Below are 20,619 nucleotides of genomic sequence, written 5' to 3'. Positions count from 1 at the left end.
GAAAGCTAAATGAAATGAATGTGTACTTTTGAAAAATGGAAAAATACACAGATACCTTGACCTACTGCTTTGTTTGTTTGTTTTTTGATAATATATTTTCAGCTGACATTTTATGTTCATTTGCGACTTAACAATAAAACCATAATATTTTCCTTACTGAAAAAAATGTATAATTAACTAAGCCAGTTGTGTAACGTCAGTCACGTTTTTTCACAACGTTTTTTGCAGCTAAATTACGACAAATAGAAACTTTTTTAAATGCAAAGCACATATGTGTCTACCAATAGCTTGATTGTTTACCTGTTCTTAATACTTTATTTTGCTGTGATGGATGTTACGGTACGTGACGGACGTTACATTGCAAGTTGGGAACAAAGACTAAAGTATTTCACTTTACAAGGGTATGCTGTCATCTGGTGTTAAACGTAAAAAAAAGACTTTAAAATGTGACACCAGGAAGAAATGTGGTGCAAGCATGGTTTATGGAGCCAAAAGTTTTTAAGACTGTTACATTTAAAATCATCTTCCATCCTTAACCCTGTTCATTTTTTAGAGCACAATTGGCATACATGTAAGGCTTTTGTATAATTTTGGGTGACTTAATTACTTCAGATTAATTCAATATTAAAAAAAAAAAAAACATAGTTGGTGCATCTCCTGTAATCTTTGTAAATACTACCATTCACAACTGAAGGCTTTGGGCGAGTTTTATAAACGTTTTATTTTGAAAATAAATTCTTTATTTAAAATCCACAGCAAGTATTTTTGAATGGCTATTCTAAAGCTCATGGTATTTTTTTTTTTCATTGCAGAGTAAATAGAATGGCAGTCAGCAGCAGAGAAAGTGACTATCTAGGGAAAGACTGAGGGCCAATCTTGAAAAACATGTAGTTACAAGAGTAAAGACAGAGAACGGAAACAGTTGCAAGAATTTTAACAGGACAATTTAAAAGCACTTTATCTAAATAGTCTAATGTTTCTTTAATTTCATTAAATGAGTCTTGTGTATGGTAACAAAGTTACATTTTGTGTGCAAGTGTCACATCCATAATGCAGGAATTGCCCATAAAGAAAACTGCATTGTGAACACAAATGAATTTGGTCCTGAAAAAAATTGAAAAGGACCAATACAAAACTAACTTTAGCTCACATCCAAACAAACTCAGTCTCTTTGCTCGCAGATAAGTGTGAACAGCAAGCACACTGATTCATTGTTTCAAACGAAACGAACCAGACCGAGTCCGTTTGAAACGGACCCAGTGTGAATGCAGCCTTTAAAAGCACTTTAAAGACCTGGACCAGTGTGCAGCAAAAGCCATCACCATATAGTGGCACTGTGGTTTGATCTCATTTGTGTCACCCAGAGAATTAGAAAAACACTGGTCAAGGTTAAGGCAGTATTATAACCTAAGTCCCTTAATTTGCTCCCTATTATTATTATTATTATTATTATTATTATTATTATTATTATTAATTTCTTAGCAGATGCCCTTATCCCAGGCGACTTACAGTTGTTACAAGATATCACATTATTTTTTTACATACAATTACATTATTTTTTACAATATATATACAATATATATATATATATATATATATATATATATATATATATATATATATATATAATTACCCATTTATACAGTTGGGTTTTTACTGGAGCAATCTAGGTAAAGTACCTTGTGCAAGGGTACAGCAGCAGTGTCCCTCACCTGGGATTGAACCCACGACCCTCTGGTCAAGAGTCCAGAGCCCTAACCACTACTCCACACTGCTGCCCTAACCAGTAGCAGTCTCTTGTTTGCAGCAATTATTGTTGTTATTATTATTATTATTATTATTATTATTATTATTGTTATTATTATTTGTTTATTATTTGTTTATTTAGCAGACACCTTTATCCAAGGCGACTTACAGAGTCTAGGGTGTGTGAACTATGCATCAGCTGCAGAGTCACTTACAACTACGTCTCACCCAAAAGACGGAGCACAAAGAGGTTAAGTGACTTCCTCTGGGTCACACAGCGAGTCAGTGAGTGAGCTGGTATTTGAACCGGGGACCTCCTGGTTACAAGCCCTTTTCTTTAACCACTGGACCACACAGTCTCCTGGAGCAGATATGATAACACGGGATGTGTGAGTGGTGTACAAGAAAGGCTTTGTGTAGAGAGGAGCTCAGCTGATCTTGAATAAACCACCAGAGCAACGTTCACAGGCATCATAAGTCAGTGCAGGACCTGCAAGTAAATTACTCTTGTACTGTGTGTATTACCTTTAATAATCCATACACTGGTATCATGTTACTGCTTTGAATAGGATTCCATGAACTAGTAGTCATCATTCTGTAAAGTCCAGCATCAGAGGATACTTGGGCCTGCACCAAGTCAATTTTGTAGACTTTTTTTGATCCCAATGTCAGGTTTGTATAAACTAATAATGTTGGTTGACATTTTAATTCTTTTGACTGTGACTTATTGTTTTGTTTTTGTTTTACCTCTTCTGTATCTCTTCTGGTCTATAAGTATAGAACATGCTGATTTAAGGCCAGGTTCAGATTTTCTGCATTACAGAGACCCCGTTAACACAATTTGATTTCATGTGAACGCTCCAAAAAAGAAAAGGCAGCCCAGGGCCTGCAATCCGAGACCTTTACATATGTATGAACGCAAAGCAGACTAGGGCTGGCCTTTCGTATCACATTACTAATTTGATTTTCTATGGTAACGGTCAAAAACGCGGATTTTCTATGATGTCAGAGTTTTTTTGTTTTACATTTGGGGAAAAACATGCAAGGTTTTTTTGTTTGTTTGATAATAACCAAATCAATACAAGCACCATATATAAACATTAACACAGGCATGAGGCTTCAGTTTACTTCAGTCAGTATCCAGAGCTGTTCAAAAATGCTGAAAACAATAAGAATCACCCCTAAAGATTTGATCAGCGAGTTTGGCAAGGACGAATTTCACATGGATGGTAATGTGCTGTTTTGTACTTCATGCAGCAAGACTAGATTACACTTGTAGGCAGATGATTGTATAATAGGAAGCGCTAAACATAAATTGAATGAAACGAAACATAAACAGCAACTTATGGGAGTATCACAACAATCTAAAATAAATATTTATACCTGTCAACACTAGCAAGTTGCAGTTTCCCGTGTTCTTGAGAGAATAATCTGGTTGTGGGTGGGGGTAAACTCGGACCCTGTTACACACCATAACATTAAGTCAAAATTGTCCATATGTTTTTTTTAAATATATAGCATAAAAATATTACTGTGCTGCATTGAAAAGAAACATCTGCTACAAAGGGATTACTGTATATCCCGGTAGCTCTTCCATTCTAAGTGCAGGCTATCGTTCCATTAAAAAAAAAAAAAAAAAAAAAAAGCAGTTCGCCACATTTTAGGCCTGCTTTTCAGTCACATATGTGAACACGCAAAGGCACCTTAAAAACGCAAATGTGAACGGGGTTGCAGAGCTAAATATGTGGTGGTCCTAGGCCAGTCTCAGATCAAGCAGGGGACAGGTGGCTGTTGCCCAGAATCTGCACAGACACCTGCTGCAGGAACTGGCAGACCTTCGCCCAGCAACCTGATCCACCCCCCCTTTACACATTATACAGCCTGGTCTTTGTGTGTAAATATGCTGGCTGCTGTCCAGTAGCAGATTATTGCTTGGCTTTCTGTTGCAAGATTGTTTATTACGTTTGTGAATTAAAGATTATTATTATTATTATGTACTACTAACCAAGGAGATTAGGAACAATAGTAGCGGCACTGATAATAGCCTATTGGCATGGCACCGATATAAGGGGAAAAAAAACACACCACCAATTTTTATTTATTTATTTATTTATTTATTTTTGTCTGAAGACAACAATAGAATAGTTGAGTTGTGTGCAGCAGAACAGACTTAATGATGCTACATTAAATCCAACAATAAACTGTGAGTAGAATATTATTCCAAAACAATAAACCTTGCTGGCTTTTAATTGTACTACTGGATTTTGTAGGTACTCTCTTTCCTTAACAAACTCTTTTGGCTCCTCTACTGTTTTTACCATTGCCAGCTCGAGCTCTCTTCTTTGAATATTTAATACTCTGGAGTGTTTGCCAGTAATTGGGATCTTTAGCGGCCAAAGGTTTGCTATATAGTTTATTCAGAACTGCAGCAGCAAAAATGCCATTTAATTCCAAAGGGAAGGTTAGTTTAAAGTTTAGAATGTTTTTGCCTTTTAAGTTCAAAACTTTCTCCAGTCTAAAATACATGGTTAACAACTTGATATTTGAAATACTCACAAAAAGTCACGAAAATATATTATTATGCACAGAAAATACTTATTATGAAAATTTGAATGCACTTTTTGAGTTTTCAAGGTAAATTATTATTCTTTTTTTTAATTGAGCCAATTTACATTTTGAACCTGTTTGTATTATCTGCAAAATAAAAAACAGTCACAACCACGCACTATTTATTTATATATTTATTTAGAGTTAGTTGAAGACATTTGAGGTTATGCAGGGAAATCTGAACCCATTTTTATCAGGAAAGCTGAGGGGTTAAACATATACACCTCTTCAGTGTTCATGTTAAAATCACATCGGTGGTTGTCTGACGAGGTACATTTAGCTTTACATTCATTTATAAGGGTAATACCTGGAGCTCACTTTATAACAGCACATGGTTTTCCCCTGTAGTGGTAATAGAGCCCCCGTGGCCCTGTACTTTTCACAGAGACTCTGGATCTTCATTACTGACTACTGTGCTACATGTTAAATAAAGCTTTCAAAACCTTGCAATTTACCTGTAATTTGCAACGTGGAATCATGATGAAACGTTAACACTGTTTGGGGAGATCGGGTCATTCAAAGTCAGCTTCAAGGATCTTTTCAAAATCAAATAGTGTTTCAAAATATGTCAAGTTCTACTTTCTATGGCTTGAGTGCACTTGAGTTGGCTTGACTATGGCAGCATTACCCTATTTAATTCCAAAACCCAACATTATTTAATTTTTAATAATGGTCATATACTCGGTCTTCCTTCAGATATTTTTGCGAATAATAAATAAAAAATATATGCCTATATTTAAGTATTAATATTTTGTGTAGTCGTCTCTCCTGACCACCTGCCAAGTTCACGTTCATTTAATGACATTTTTTCTTATTGTTAGCTAACGTTAGCCGCGGTGCAGACCTTTGGTCAAACCAACCTGTTCTAGCGTGTAGGGAGAATTTATTGTGATTGTTTATAAATGTGGCCCATTTTCTGAATACTTTAAAATTTTTATATTTTATTTTAAAGATTTTAAAGCAAACCAATGCCAAACACAACAAGGTATAATACATAAATAATGAACAAAAAAGTGTGTGTGTGTGTGGGGGGGACATATGTAGTTTGACACCCCATATTCAAAGTGGGGGGGCACATGCCCCTTCTGCCACAAGGCGCCTATGTAGATCACCATCGGCTATCGGTATCTGTCAAGAAAATATTTATCAGTGCACCCCTAAACAATATTTACTATTAAGTTAAGATAACACAAGGTACTTGTTTTTTGCTTCCTCTTTACTGAACTTTAACCTTTCTACTTTTCACCTGCATTCAGCCTCTATGGTTCTCAAGTTTTTCAAGACCGCTAGCTGCTGTATATCTTTTTAGAATTTTAGCTTTTCAAGTGTTCAGGGTTTTTTTTTTGAGCTGGATCCGTCTCTAAGCAACGTAGCTTTGTAGGTTCATCTAATTTTAAAACACATGAAAAACCCTTTGCAGGAAACTGTGGGTTGAGTGTATTTAGATTGAAAATAAAATAAATACACAAATGCCACTGAAAATGAGACGAGCCGCAGTTGTGAAAATATGCAAAATATGCAGATTATGGGTTGCTAGCTGATAATGTCCAAAGTCATGAAATAGTGGTAAACTAATGTGCAAATATTAAGATTGCATCTACTTTACTCTTGTGCCGCAATATATGAAATCTGTCTCTCTCTCTCTCTCTCTCTCTCTCTCTCTCTGTGTGTGTGTGTGTGTGTGTGTATATATATATATATATATATATATATATATATATATATATATATATATATATATATATATATATATATATAATGTTTTATTGTACTGTGATGGTTTGGTGATGGAAACCTTTGTGAGACAAATATTGAAGTCAAGTGCACAAGTTTTGACAACAAATAGATTAATTTCATGAGGGGGAAAATGTTTAATCTGGTAGACCCAATTTTGTTCTTAAAATAAACATTTACAATATTAAATGCTTAGTATTGCAAATAGGCCCAAATGAGTGGATGATTTGCTCAAGGTCAAGAGCTCTTGCCTTGTGTGTGCTGCATTTTGTGTGGCTTCTTTTGTAGGTTCAGTGTTTAGGATTATTATTATTATTATTATTATTATTATTATTATTATTATTATTATTATTATTATTATTAAAGCGCAAAAACAAGGGGAAAGGAAGGTGCCACAAAAATAGAAATTAACAAGAAAAATTGAAAGTGTACATAGTTCTTTTTTGACCTTTAACAATTAAAAGGGAGTGACTTTCAGATGTAAACAAGTTGCATTTGAGATCCAAAGGAACAAGAACATTAAAAGAAAAGACATGCTTTACAACATTTTTCAGCACTTGTGCACAGGTAAGAAAAAATGGATTTCACCTGAAACTAAATATATATTTTACCTCAACTTTATTTGAGTGGATACTTGCATCAAGTTTCACAGACCCTATTTTACCATCCTGACTTGTCTAAAAAAAACAAACAACTACAAAAAAAGTATTTACCTAATTTTGCTTGGCATGTGTGGTATGAGGACACAAGTGCAGGAATGGTTTTAAATAATATATAAGACAGGATTTGTTTTGGTTTTGGTTTTGTTTTAAAAAATGGCTACAGTAGGCCCAATCTAAACACAGAGACATGAATACAGACAAATGCTAAGCTCTAAAGTCAAACGACGAGCTGGAACCCACAGAAAGCAACCGCAGATCTTCAGATGCATAACTACGGAAGACAGTCAACAATGTCATTTCATAGAGCACTGCAACTTCAAATTCCTCTTCACAATGAAACTGAATCTCTGCGGCTACAGCATATTGGCTTTAAAAGTTCTCATGGAAACAAAATAAGTAAAGAAAGCTAAGCTGCTGACTACAGATGTGTAAAATATTTAACAATGTCAGGTCATTTCCAAAGACACTTAGTAGCTGACCTGTGCTTTTTTTTTTATTAGACCTTTCATGTAATTATTTTATCTAATGGATTAGGGAGCAAAGATTGTACAGGTGTGCATATTGATCTTCTTTTCTGTAACTGCAAAGCTGGTATAGAATAGAACACACCCGTTACAAGCTAGGAGCCAGTTACCACAATATTACCTTTCAAGAGCACTAAATCTAAAACGAATATACTAAAAATGAATATAAGGTACTGTAGATAGTTTCTGCAGAAAATCAAACCATGCCAGTAGTGTTACTGTACTGTACAGCTAATACTGAATCTAGGTCTGCTACATGTACAGTAGGTACTGTATGTGTTATATATAGATTTCTGCTGGTAAAAAAACAAAACACACAAATGTGTCAGTGATGACATGACCTTAACCCATGCCTTGACATACTCTATCCAGTGGTGTGTACCATGTCAAGTCAAGGAGAACAACTCCCAAGAGTAAACCGAGGAAGAGTTGAATTTGATTTGAGAGAGATTTTCTTTTAAATTCTAGGTTACAGTTTCTTTACATTAATTGTTCTATTGGCACTGGTTTAAAAACATTGAGGCATGTCATACTACAAGTGCAGTATATTTTTTGGACATATTTTAAAACATACTAATAATATAAAACAAGTCGCACCATGTATTGTTGACCAAGGAATAATTACTGAAATTCAATGCAATAAAAATGTTCAGAAACACAACATTCCGTTCTTGCTTCCCAATTTACTGGAAAATAGGCTTTGGAAAAAAGCCTTTTTTACAGTATGTTGCAATAAATAACTGCAAATGAGTCCAGGTGGTTATAACATACTGTACTTTTGTTCTGCAATTAGTCACTTATGACTTTGTATATGATTACAATACACAGATCAATCCCTGTGTTGTCAAAGTTTAGCGGAGGATTAAACAAGCCTGAACAGTAATTTTAATTATGCAGGATTGCTAATTGCAGCAATTTCCCACTTTTGACATATTAGACAAGTGCTGGCTCTGTGGATTTTTTAAAGCAATTCCCGTACAATGTGGGCTAATTCACTCTAACAAATGTAATGGTCAGAGCTCCAAGTGTGCAGTGTTGATCCAGCTCTGCATCTGAACTGATGGGTCTGAGTTCCGTTTTGTGAAGGTGAGATCCAGACTGAAATTAAGAGAAAAGGTTATTGTGGAGAGACAAGGAGATGTGTCATATCTGTTGAAGAATGTGATCTGTTCCATTCTAGCGATATGGAACTACACTGTAGGATCAACAACATATCCACAACACAGAAACCATCAGGCATTGTCAGAGCTTGTGCATGAATGCTGGGGAAGCAATACCACCTGCTAGTCCTAGGATCCAGGAATCAAGTTGATTGGCTTAACATTTGCCCTGCATTCATATCTGTGGGCTGTGTACTGCGTTAAGCCCCAATGGGAAGCTAATGTACAGTACAGGTTAATGTTTTATGAGAATACGTTCTGGCTGGACCAGTGAAGCTACTCTTTTTTACATCAGTCTTGTCTCCTAGCGACTGGAGAGATTTGAGTACAGGGACCAAGAGACTTTCCACATTGTCTTCCTGTGTGGGCCACAATGAAGCATAGTGCCAATGAAGCATAGTGTGAAAAGAGCAAATACCTCCCAAATTTATTTCAGAATATACAGTCATTTTGAGACTTTCTACATTTAACAGATGTTGTACTGTACAGTATATCATACTTCCAATTGTTACTTTTCTGAACAGTATAGTTTTTTGCTTACAATTTCAACTTGTGAACCTAAACCTGCAAATACAGTAGTTTACTGTACTATTTATTAAATGACTGAGTAACATTGCATTACTGTAGTTCATTCCTAATGCAAAACGTTTTAACATTTGTTCCTTTTTATACTCCTTGCTTTACCTCGTGGACACAACCCTCTTTTTGTTTCAGCTGAGTTGTATGATGATCTTACTGAGGCACTGAAACTGTCATCAGTTAAGTAAGAAACATAGCAGTTGCTTTGTTTTTGATTTACAGATGAAGTACTCCAGTCCTCTAAGACACCATTCTCCCTGTGCTCAGGGGGTCATGTTTTAAAATCACAAGACAGTCCTTATGCAGTGAAATCTGGGTTAATTTAGCCACACTTTAGACCCTTTAATTCATTACAGCCTTTTAACAGAAATCAATGATGTAACTGGGGATCTACAGCACATGCAGTACAGTATACGGCTGTGGCCATGCTTATGTGGAATGCTGCAGGACCATTCGGCAAATGTATTTTAAAAGCATAGTAATGTATTCATTTCTATTTTATCCCGGGGAAGATCCTTTATATAGTTTGTTAAAGTACAGTATGGTATGTAATTTAGTTTTCTTTCTGTGTTTGTGTGCTAGTGGTGCCCCATGTTGCATTTGCTGTGGATTTTGTTTTGTGGCATAATGGGCTGTGTATACTGGGCTGTGTATACTGGACTGTGTTGTGTACAATTAGCACTATAGTACTGTCTGTATGCTTTGGTTACAATGGTTTTAAAGGGACCACTGTGGATTCAGACACAGATTGTGAGGAACAAACCCCATGGATTAGTAATTTGAGTGCAGAGCTATAGTAAATATCCATTGCCAGCAAGGGTTATGGCTGTAATTTTTTGCTGTGCTTTTTATGTTCATGGATAAGTGCTCAGATATTCTCAGTTATTGTGGCCTCAAGCACCGCAGCGCTTTCAGCTATGCTGAGTTGATTGATGGTGTCACTCGTTGACCCAGAGAGATTTTTTGGATACTTTAGCTTCAATTTCCCCTGGCTTTCAAAATCTAACATGAAATATGTGCCTCCTCTTTCTCCTCCAGACTTCTCTAACACTGACCCTTCCCTACCTCTTTCTCCTCCAGACTTCTCTAACACTGACCCTTCCCTACCTCTTTCTCCTCCAGACTTCTCTAACACTGACCCTTCCCTACCTCTTTCTCCTCCAGACTTCTCCAACACTGACCCTTCCCTACCTCTTTCTCCTCCAGACTTCTCTAACACTGACCCTTCCCTACCTCTTTCTCCTCCAGACTTCTCTAACACTGACCCTTCCCTACCTCTTTCTCCTCCAGACTTCTCTAACACTGACCCTTCCCTACCTCTTTCTCCTCCAGACTTCTCCAACACTAACCCTGTATTATGGGGGAAAATATGATAGTTGAAGTTGGTCTATTTATAAAGGTTTATGTTGTACTGTAATGTATACACTAAAATCACTACATTTAAAAAAATAAATCTGTATTGGACTTCAACATTGCAGTGCACAGTATCTGAGCATACAGTATATGTTTTCAACATATCGAAAGTGATCTTATTTGTAAGAAACATTGCATTTTAATAGAGGATGTTGTGGTTACAAAAATGCACAATAGCCAGCTGCATATTCCAAGAAAAGCTTGAAACTTAGTGGTATGTTTCTTTAGCAATGAGCTTTTATGTTTGGGACGGGGGTTGGTTGATCAAAATACAAGATACATCAGCGTGTTTTCAAGTTTAGCAATCATCTGAGCAAGGTCGTTGTTGAACTGTTCACTGTAACATTGCTTAAACTTGCTCAGTTATGTAACTGTACCTGCTACCTTAATAATGTTAATAACAGTATGCAATAATATAAAACCTGTGAAGGATTACATTTGTTTTACAACTCAGATTTATAAGAAGTAAGAGAAATTGCACTCAAATATAGAATGTGTTTTTAAGTACATGGAGATGGAGACTGATGCATTTATAGTACCAACTGTTCAGTCATCTAATGCACAAACTACAGCAGGCTGTGTACTGTACTAGACCATAACTTCTTACCATTGACTGAAATCTTTTGAAAACCCACCAAGTCATCTGGCACAATGAATCTGGTCTCCCTGCCTTCTCCATCTGTCAGTGCTTTCAGGTCTTCACTGAAACTCACTGCTGCGAATTTGCTCTCCAGTGGAGAAATACTACAGTAGTGCTCTCGCCAACACCTGTTGGTCACTCCAGTTCTAATTGACTACTGTAGCTCAGAGACCTGGCATATCCAGTCCCAAAGAACACGACTCATTCAGATTGAAACTGCAACTGCCTTCCCACCCACTGTTTTAAGGCCAAATGTGTTTGTTCAATGCGCTTGTTCTAACCATAGAATGATATATGTAGGCACCTAAAGGCTAAAGCCTCATGACCTCTTAACCTTGACTGACATAAACACTGTTTTCATGCTGTGTGAGGCGCAGTGCTGTGACAGACTTGCTCTTTTGCCAGTTACTGTACTAACTGTTTGTAGCCTTACAGTGATTATGCAGTGCCTTGCAAAAGTATTCAGACCCCTGACCAATTCTCTCATATTACTGAATTACAAATGGTACATTGAAATTTCGTTCTTTTTGATATTTTATTTTAAAACACTGAAACTCAAAATCAGTTATTGTAAGGTGACATTGGTTTTATGTTGGGAAATATTTTTAAGAAAAATAAAAAACTGAAATATCTTGCTTGCATAAGTATTCAACCCCTGTGCTGTGGAAGCTCCCAGTTTACACCGATGAAAGAAATTGCCCTAACGAGGACACCATTACCTTACCATTGGCCTCCACTTGTGAACCATTAAAGTTTCTGTCACATTTTCTGGATAAAAACCCCACTGTTGAAGGATCATTGGTCAGGCTGTGAATCTGAAGGAAAATGAAGCATTCTACAGAAGTTAGAGATAAAGTAATACAAATGCATAGGTTAGGGAAAGGGTACAAAATAATATCCAAGTGTTTGGATATCTTAGTGAGCACAGTTGGATCAATAATCAGGAAGTGGAAGCTGCATCACACCACCCAGGCACTGCCAAGAAAAGGCCGTCCCTCAAAACTCAGCACTCAAACAAGAAGGAGACTTGTGAGAGAAGCCACAGAGAGGCCAACAATCACTTTGAAGGAGCTACAGAGTTCAGTGGCTGGGAGTGGAGTAATGTCACGTGCACCAGTCAACCATATCAAGAGCTCTGCATAACACTGGTCTGTATGGGAGGGTGGCAAGAAAGAAGCCGTTACTCAAAAAGTACCATCTGAAAGCATGTCTGGAGTTTGCCAGAAAGCATGAGAGTGACCCAGCTGCGATGTGGGAAAATGTTTTGTGTTCAGATGAGACCAAGATAGAGCTTTTTGGCCAAAACTCAAAGCGCTATGTGTGGCGCAAACCTAACACTGCCCATTTCTCAAGACACACCATCCCTACAGTGAAGTATGGTGGTGGCAGCTTCATGCTGTGGGGATGCTTCTCATCAGCAGGGACTGGGCATCTTGTTAAAATTGAAGGAAGAAAGGATGGAGCAAAATACAGGGAAATACTACAAGAGAACCTGCTTCAGTCAGCTAAAAAACTCAAGCTTGGGAGGAAATTCACCTTTCAGCAGGACAATGATCCCAAGCACAAGGCCAAAGCAACATTGGAGTGGCTCAAGAACAAAAAGGTGAATGTCTTACAGTGGCCCAGTCAAAGTCCTGATCTCAATCCCATTGAGAATATGTGGCACTATTTGAAAATTGCGGTCCACAAGCGTCGTCCAACCAACCTGAACAACCTGGAGCAAATCTGCCAAGAAGAATTGGCCAAAATCACTCCGACACTGTGTGCAAAGCTGGTACATACTTACCCCAAAAGACTTAAAGCTGTTATTGCAGCGAAAGGTGGCTCTACCAAATATTAATGTGTGGGGGTTGAATACTTATGCAAGCAAGATATTTCAGTTTTTTATTTTTCTTAAAAATATTTCCCAACATAAAACCAATGTCACCTTACAATAATTGATTTTGAGTTTCAGTGTTTTAAAATAAAATTTTACCATTTACCATTTGTAATTCAGTAATATGAGAGAATTGGTCAGGGGTCTGAATATTTTTGCAAGGCACTGTGTATATATATATATATATATACTATGGCAGTCCTGGGATTTGGATTAATCAGTGACAGACTAGGCTGTTTTTATCTATTCATTTTATAAGATGTCCCTAAAGAGGCAGAGTGAAACGGTATTAGATCTGGTTTGATGTACTGGGGACTAGGAGGTCACAGTCTTTGCGTATGCCAGGATCACATAGCATAGGAATTGATGGGCTGCCTTTTTATTGCCATAAGCAAGAGATTTTGGCATTGTCGAATATTTTTATTTTTGTCACGAAACAAACACTTCATTATGTTAGGTTGTACATTGTTACAGTAGTTTGTGGGTAACACTGTTCAAGGCAAGGGGTAAAAAAAACAAAAAAACAAAACAGTACTGTACAATTTCAAACAGCAGCTCCAGCACATTACACCACAGGCAGCAGATTGCTAGCACCTTTTGCAATGTAGAAATTGAATTTCACAGCTTTTGCTTTGCAGAGGTGGCTGATTCACCTTTTCTCCCTTATTTCTCCCTTTGAAGTCACCAGAGAAAGTAGTATAGTACATTGCCTACTGCATGACTGCCTGTTATTGTGTGCATCGGAGGAGACATTGTTTACATATATTTACTGCCATCTAGTGGTCACACAACATTATGCAGACACATACATACTTTTCAACCTCCTCCTGTCCTCCTCAATACAGGCTTCAACAAAAGAGCTTTTAATGTATCAAGCTCTCCAATTCCTCAACATGCATAACTGTACATAAAGCTGTACTTTGTGGATAGGCTGTGCTTTTTATAGCTACATTTTAATGTCATTATTTCTACGAGATGCTGTTCTGTAATTACTGTAATATTCTTTGCAGTAAATACAACTTTTTATGAAACACACATCGCTTTTTTGTATTGCATACCGCACCTAAATTTGGTTTTGTGTTTACAGTAGGACATAAAAAAATGTCGGAGAATTACTGTCATTGACTATTGTATTTGTGGCAGTACTTTGCTTTGGCTTATTGCTGTTGTCCACTGACTTCTTTCCTTTTGGTTTCTTCTCAGATATGAAAGGGCCGCCCACCCACCGACTGTCTTGCGGCCAGTCCCCCTACACCGAGACCACCACATGGGAGAGGAAGTACTGTATCCTGACGGACAGCCAGCTGATACTGCTCAACAAGGAGGAAGAGGTAAGAGGAGTGCCCTCAGTGTGGCTGGACCTGTGCTTCTAAAACACTAGGTTAAAAACACTCTGACAAATATGCTCACAGCTGACAGTGGAAACACGATTCTGTTGTTATTTATACTGTACCATACATTTATTATGAGGTCAATTTGCCACACTTAACTGGTACAAAACATTGTTTCTTATTAAAGCCAATGTGAAACTTGGCTCGGCTCACACTACTATATAACGGGAGACTTGTATGGATCGGATTCATTCAGAAAAATGCATTATGTACTTGAATACGCAAAGTAGATCAACGAAAACACACCAAGTAAATTACTCGCTAGTAAACTCCTTAAACAGATTTTAAAATCCAGCCCGTACCGCTGAACAGCAGAGATTCTAATCGCTTTCGTCTCCTCTAGTGAATTTAAATATAATGTACAACCCATGTAAACTCTAGTAACCTAAGACACACTGTCCTATGGAATCACACTTGTTTTCTGTATAAAGAATCAGTGTTTATATAGTTGGTGTTCTTACACTTTTTAGACGCTTTTTTCTTTTTTAAATTAGAATTATGATCTGTGACTATGTAAATAATGTGCAGGAAAAAGCAAACGTAGTTTAGGGTGAACCAGTATCTCTTGCCATCCACGGAATGTTCCATGAGATTCGCAGACTGATCCCACATTAACTATGTTAGTTTCCATCACCGGTAGCATGAACAGGACGGGAAAACGTGGGCCCAGAATTCTCATTTCCGCTGGTCCTGTTCTCTCCATCACAGATGCCGGTTGAAGTGCTCCATGAAAGCCAATCAGACTCCTCCAAGAGGAGAAGCCTGCGGAGGACAGTCAGCGTGCCGTCAGAGGGGCAGTTCCCGGAGTACCAACCTGAGGGTGTTGCAAAGCTGGGTAGGCCAGAGACAAGCTTTTTATAGAGCCTTAGCTAGGAATGGGATGGTGAGCATTTAATTGCTGAGAATGAAAAGTTAGAATCGATCTTCTATGAACCACCACTTATGTTTTACAAACGAGGGAAGAACTTGGGAGATGTACTTTCACATTCAGAACTAAAGATGGTAACCAAGACACATCTCTGATAAGAGCTGTTGGGGGAATAAACCATGCGGACACTATGCACAGTGTAATACTGTGATTAGATGTAAGACCTCCCACCATCCATATTCTGGATGGAAATATTATATTCAGGATTACTTTACATGTGCCTCTGATTATATGGTTTGTGATAAAATGTCCATGTGGACTTTTGTATGTTGTTGAAACTGCAGGACCTGTTAAAACCCGCATTCCTGCGGGAAAATTTAAATTCTCCAGAAGCGAAAACATTTTAAGGAAGCTAAACGTACGGCATCTGTGTTAAGATTGATGATTATAGAAAAAACTAGGATGCCCACTAGAGGGGGTAATAGACAAAAATTGTTGTTATGCCGTGAAGGTTTCTGAATTTTTACATTGGATAGCCTGAGTCCTAAGGATGAAGAATATTACTTAAGCTGCTTTAGCCCGATAGATACATTATTGGATAATTGTGCTTGGTAACACAATGATTTAATTAATCAGAAGACTTTTTTGGGGTAGGTGCAGCCATGAATATTTTTGAATACGTTTGGAAAATATAATTAAATTGTGTTGCCAATAAGTTTAATATTGAAATGTATGATTTATAAAGTAAAATAAATATACATGTTTTGAAATAGTTGTATTGTAACTTTAATAGTATTGTTTACAAACATCATGATGACTATTTGAATTGTTAATTTTGAATGATTTGAATCACTAATTAACTAATTGAGGTCATCTGTTATTGTACAATATTTAATGCTGAGCACTGTGTCTATTCACTACAGCTTGATTGAAGGCCATCTGAGAATTTATCCGCTGCACTTGCACAGTTGTTGGACTCTCCACTATTTCGTGATAATACTGTATTGTCATACAGAAGTTTTCTGATCTCTAGAATTATGTTAAACAGGTTAGGTTGAGGTGAAGGGGTACCAAGTTATATTTGCCATGCCCATACAGTAGCAGATTGCAAACTAGAAGTGAACGTTGACATTCAGTATTTGTTTGGTACACAAGGGTTGGTGTATTGGTTATTTAAGACCATGTATGGCTATATTTCTTCTTTATAAATCACTACTGAAAATGATGGACAGTCTGCTGTAGAAGTTGGATTGTTTAATTTCGTAACTGCCGTGCAGTGTTGTGTTTCTTGTGCTGTACCGCATAGTCCTCATGTCACTGAAAGCCTTATGCTTTATGCTTCCTGTGTGGTGAGGCAGTATTCCTTGTCATTACCGGTTGTCAGCAGTTGTAGTAATGTCAGACGCAAGAGAACAGACATGGGTTGGTTGCTTGATTGACACAGCACTGGTAATAAATTGAACTAACTGGATGAAGATCACACCTGGTCTTGGTTCTGTTGGGACCAGAAGCATGGACGGGATGCCAAGATACATTCTGTGTGGTTTTCAATCAGGTAAGTCGGGCTGTTGTTCAGACTGGAGGGAAAAGTGCAATTCCTCATAAAATATAACTTTGAGACTACTCTTATCATACTTTTGATTTCAAATCAATTTTTAGTAGGAATGTGCTCAGGAAAATTAGATATTTTTTGTTCTTTGATCAGCAGTGATTTGTTGTATTTGAATTCAAGCTGTATGTGTATATTGTAACTGTTACAGTAGCTAGTTCTAAAGGTATATGTCTTCTTTGCTTTGGGATAAGACGGTCATTTAAATATGACAAAAGAATATAAGTTTAACCAGTTTCTATTATTCCTTTGCTTTTTTTTATTTCTAAACAAGAACTTTCATGGAATTGAGTCATTCTTCTCTCCAGACTATTCTGGTGAAATATTTTATAAATGTATCCTCAAAGTATCTGCCAGTTTTAGTAAAGTGTTTAGCACCTTGGGAAGGATCTGACAGATCTCAAAAGAGGAGTTATGGGTCTGTTAATGCATAGTATGCCCCTTTTTGTGGTTAAAATATGAATGTTTATTACTTAAAGGAAATCACATTTGTCTTTGTATTCAAAACAAGGAATATATTTGATCATTAATGTATTCAACATTTTGTAAAAACTGGCATTGCATCTTGAATAGTCAATGCTCCCTTTCTCGGCTGTACATTAATTCAAAACTAACTCTCTCTCTCTCTTTCTCTCTCTCTCTCTCAAATTCAAATTCAAATTCAAATAAAAAAAATGCTTTATTGGCATGACAAAATGGAATTGAGTTTTGCCAAAGCAATTCAACAATGAACATTATCACAAAACAATCCAGACAATACAACAACAACCCTCCCATTTCCCTCTCTCCCTCCCTCCCTCCCTCCCTCCCTCTCTGTATTTACAGTGGACATGGGTGCACATGAGTGCCTGGTCCCCGTGCTCCAGGGTGTCTACACCAGGGTCTGTCTCTCTGTCTCTCTGTCTCTCTGGCTGTGGCAGGCAGCTACATACTGAGCAGCTAGCTCTGCTGTCTGCTGCTCCTCTCCCCACAGAACTGGCAGCAAGTCAGAGAGCAGCTGGAATGTTGTGGCCTGATTGGCCAGTTTGGGGAAGTACTTGTCCCTGATTTGCTTATATTGGGGACAGTGTAACAGGAAGTGCATTTCTGTCTCTACCTCTCCCAGATCACAGTGACAGCACAGCCTTTTTTCTTTGGCAATCCAGGTTTTTTTGTGTCTCTGTCTCTCTGTCTCTCTCTCTCTCTCTGTCTCTCTCTCTCTCTCTCTCTCTCTCTCTCTCTCTGTACACATACTGTATTGTCATCTAGTTTGTTGCTTGGTACATACAATTGTTACTACTTCTACTGCTGACATATTGCTTCTGAAATGACTCGTTTTAACAAACCATGTTTTGATTTGCAATGGTATTTTTTTATACTGATACTGCTGTAATGACTGTTAAACCATAACGATTCTCTGTCAGATTTTTTAACTTTGAAATAATTTTGGACAGATACAAAACCCCCAGAACAGCTGCCTGGCATTTTAACTGGGTTTTATTGTAGTCACAAATTATATTTAAGTGTTTCAGTGTAATTCGAGTATTTGCACTGGCTTCAGTTGGCATACAGTGGCGCTGTATTAACATTGACAGCCAGTGCTGCACGTTCTACAGTTTAAGGAAAACTTGTACTAAGATGGTGCTGTTGTACTCCAGAACACCTGCTGTATAGGGACTATGAATATTCTCTTAATACATATAGATTAACACCTTGTTACAGGTCCATGTCTTTAATATGGGATTATGCAGTATATTTCTTCTGTAGTGTTTTTCCAGTGTGTTTTATGTGCTATTCATTTTCTCTCTGCACTCCTCATGTTTCCTGTATATTTAATACCTGAGTGAGCCGAGTGCACAGAAGCAGAATAAAATACCAAAGGTCTACTCTGAATAGCTTGTGTGATTTGAACAATAGTTCATTGGTTTACTGTATGAAAAAGAAGACTGCAAAATAACTGAATGCTGATTTATTTTAATCAAGTTCTTTGCGTGAAGATGTTTGGGAAAGTGGGCATGTGCTTTGTGTTTGGAATTCAAAGCAACAGACAGAAAAGCTCTTTGTATGTTTTTGACCCAGCTGGGTGGAGTGGGCAGTGAGGTCTGTGGCCTGCAGGACCTGTGTGTTCAGTGCAGCAGGAGGAGGGGGGAACTGCATGCACTGACTGCTTACACAGGCTTTTAGCACCGTGTGACAAACACAAGTCATTGCTGCAGACCATGTGAATTTATTGCAGCAGCCACTGTTGCTTAGAAATAGGATCTAAAAGACTCCAGATTTCAGTTTTATTCTGTGGCCGGCTTCATTTGAGAGCCAGCAAGGTTCACAAGATGGAGCACTGGGGCTATTTTTTATGACAATGTTAAGCTTGCCATTGACAAAAATGCCTGATTTACGAAGCAGGTTTTGCGGTGAAACATTTATGCAGTGACAGTTGCCCTTATATGACTTGTGATCACTGTGAAAACAATGGTTAAAAAAAAAATAAATGGTACTGCTTTTTCAGTGGAATACTGAGGTGTCTGGTTCAGAGTCCTTTACAGATACCTGCATACGCAGGATTATATTTTTTAAATAAAATGCAATTATTATCTGGTGAAAAACAGTGCATTTGCTACATTTCAAAACTACACATTTGTTTTCATAAATAATCGGCACAGTAAGTTAATTTTCGATTTTATTTGAAATTTCAATAATAGAGTTCCTACTGCGTTAGAAATAGACCTATTTCTCAAATAGTTTTGTTCTGTTCGTGTGTCATTGCTTGAAGTGCCACAAATATTCTTTTGATCCCACACTGCTTAGCAGCACTGCATTCCACAATTTGATTCTGCTTGTGGCTCCAGAATTACATGAACTCTAGCCTGTACTTAGTTTGTCTTATTTAAGAGTGCCTTATTTCCATCCCTGGAATATTATGTTATGTTTGTTAGGAACTTTTTGGTTAATGTGCAATTTACGCATTTTGTCATCAATCTTGTAAAGCATTGGTGTAGGGCAGTGGTGCGCAAACTTTTTATATGCCGCCCTCCTTTTTTTAGGATAAAATTTCACACCCCCCACTGACACAAATATTAAAACGTTAGAACTTACCTTTATATTTTAACAGATGTTTTTTTTCCCGATTTCTTGTAAATTGCGTATTTTTTTCTAGAATGAACTCCAAACAGATTTAGCTAAATACATAAGCGTATCACAAATTCTACATTTAAAATCAGTCTATAAATCTTTTTGTTTACACTTAGCGAGTGAACATTTAGCTGACATGTTAAATCTGGGTTTCTAACAAATACGTCTGTGAATTAAAATATGTTTTTTTACACTTGGCAAGTCAAATTTAGCTAACATTTCTAACAAATAAATCAATGAAAAAATACATACAACTTAAATCTTATTATTATTATTTTTTTTTAAATTGGCGAATCAACATTTACCCATGCATCTGAAAAACAGGTTAGCAATTAAATCTAAAAAAATATTTATTTTACAAGCTAAATCTGAAGCTAACATGCAAGCCCATGCTGATTGACAGAGTTGCTGCTACACTCTGCGTTTCAAGAATGTGTTTAACATTTATGTATTTTGCTAAATCTGGACTTTCTTTGGTTAAATCTAGGAAAAAATATGCGATTTACATTTTACATTAAAATAAAAAAATTACACTTTTTGCCCCTTTTAATTCTAGTCGTGCCCCCCCTTACTGACTCTCGGCGCCCCCCACTTTGCGCATCACTGGTGTAGGGCTACACATCCCAGAAGCATTACTGATTTGAAGTGCTTTTAACAGTGATTTTTCAATTGCCTCCGGCCTTTAAAACAGCCTTGAAGTTT

General features: G+C 37.2%; 1 protein-coding gene across 5 annotated transcripts in view; it reads left to right on the top strand.

Annotated features, from left to right (window-relative positions):
* Positions 1 to 20,619, top strand: part of LOC117417043 (ras GTPase-activating protein nGAP-like) — an 89,058-nt gene that overhangs the window by 25,599 nt on the left and 42,840 nt on the right. For all 5 annotated transcript variants that reach the window (XM_059034890.1, XM_059034889.1, XM_059034887.1 and 2 more), the window contains 2 exons: positions 14,145 to 14,272; positions 15,041 to 15,167. In XM_059034890.1, coding sequence (XP_058890873.1) covers positions 14,145 to 14,272; positions 15,041 to 15,167 — 255 coding nt within the window. The remainder of the gene's footprint in view (positions 1 to 14,144; positions 14,273 to 15,040; positions 15,168 to 20,619) is intronic.

The sequence above is a fragment of the Acipenser ruthenus genome, chromosome 12 (assembly GCF_902713425.1).
Source record: "Acipenser ruthenus chromosome 12, fAciRut3.2 maternal haplotype, whole genome shotgun sequence".
Classification (NCBI taxonomy): domain Eukaryota; kingdom Metazoa; phylum Chordata; class Actinopteri; order Acipenseriformes; family Acipenseridae; genus Acipenser; species Acipenser ruthenus.
Note: the sequence above shows the minus strand (reverse complement) of the source record. Positions and strands in the feature narration are given on the sequence as shown.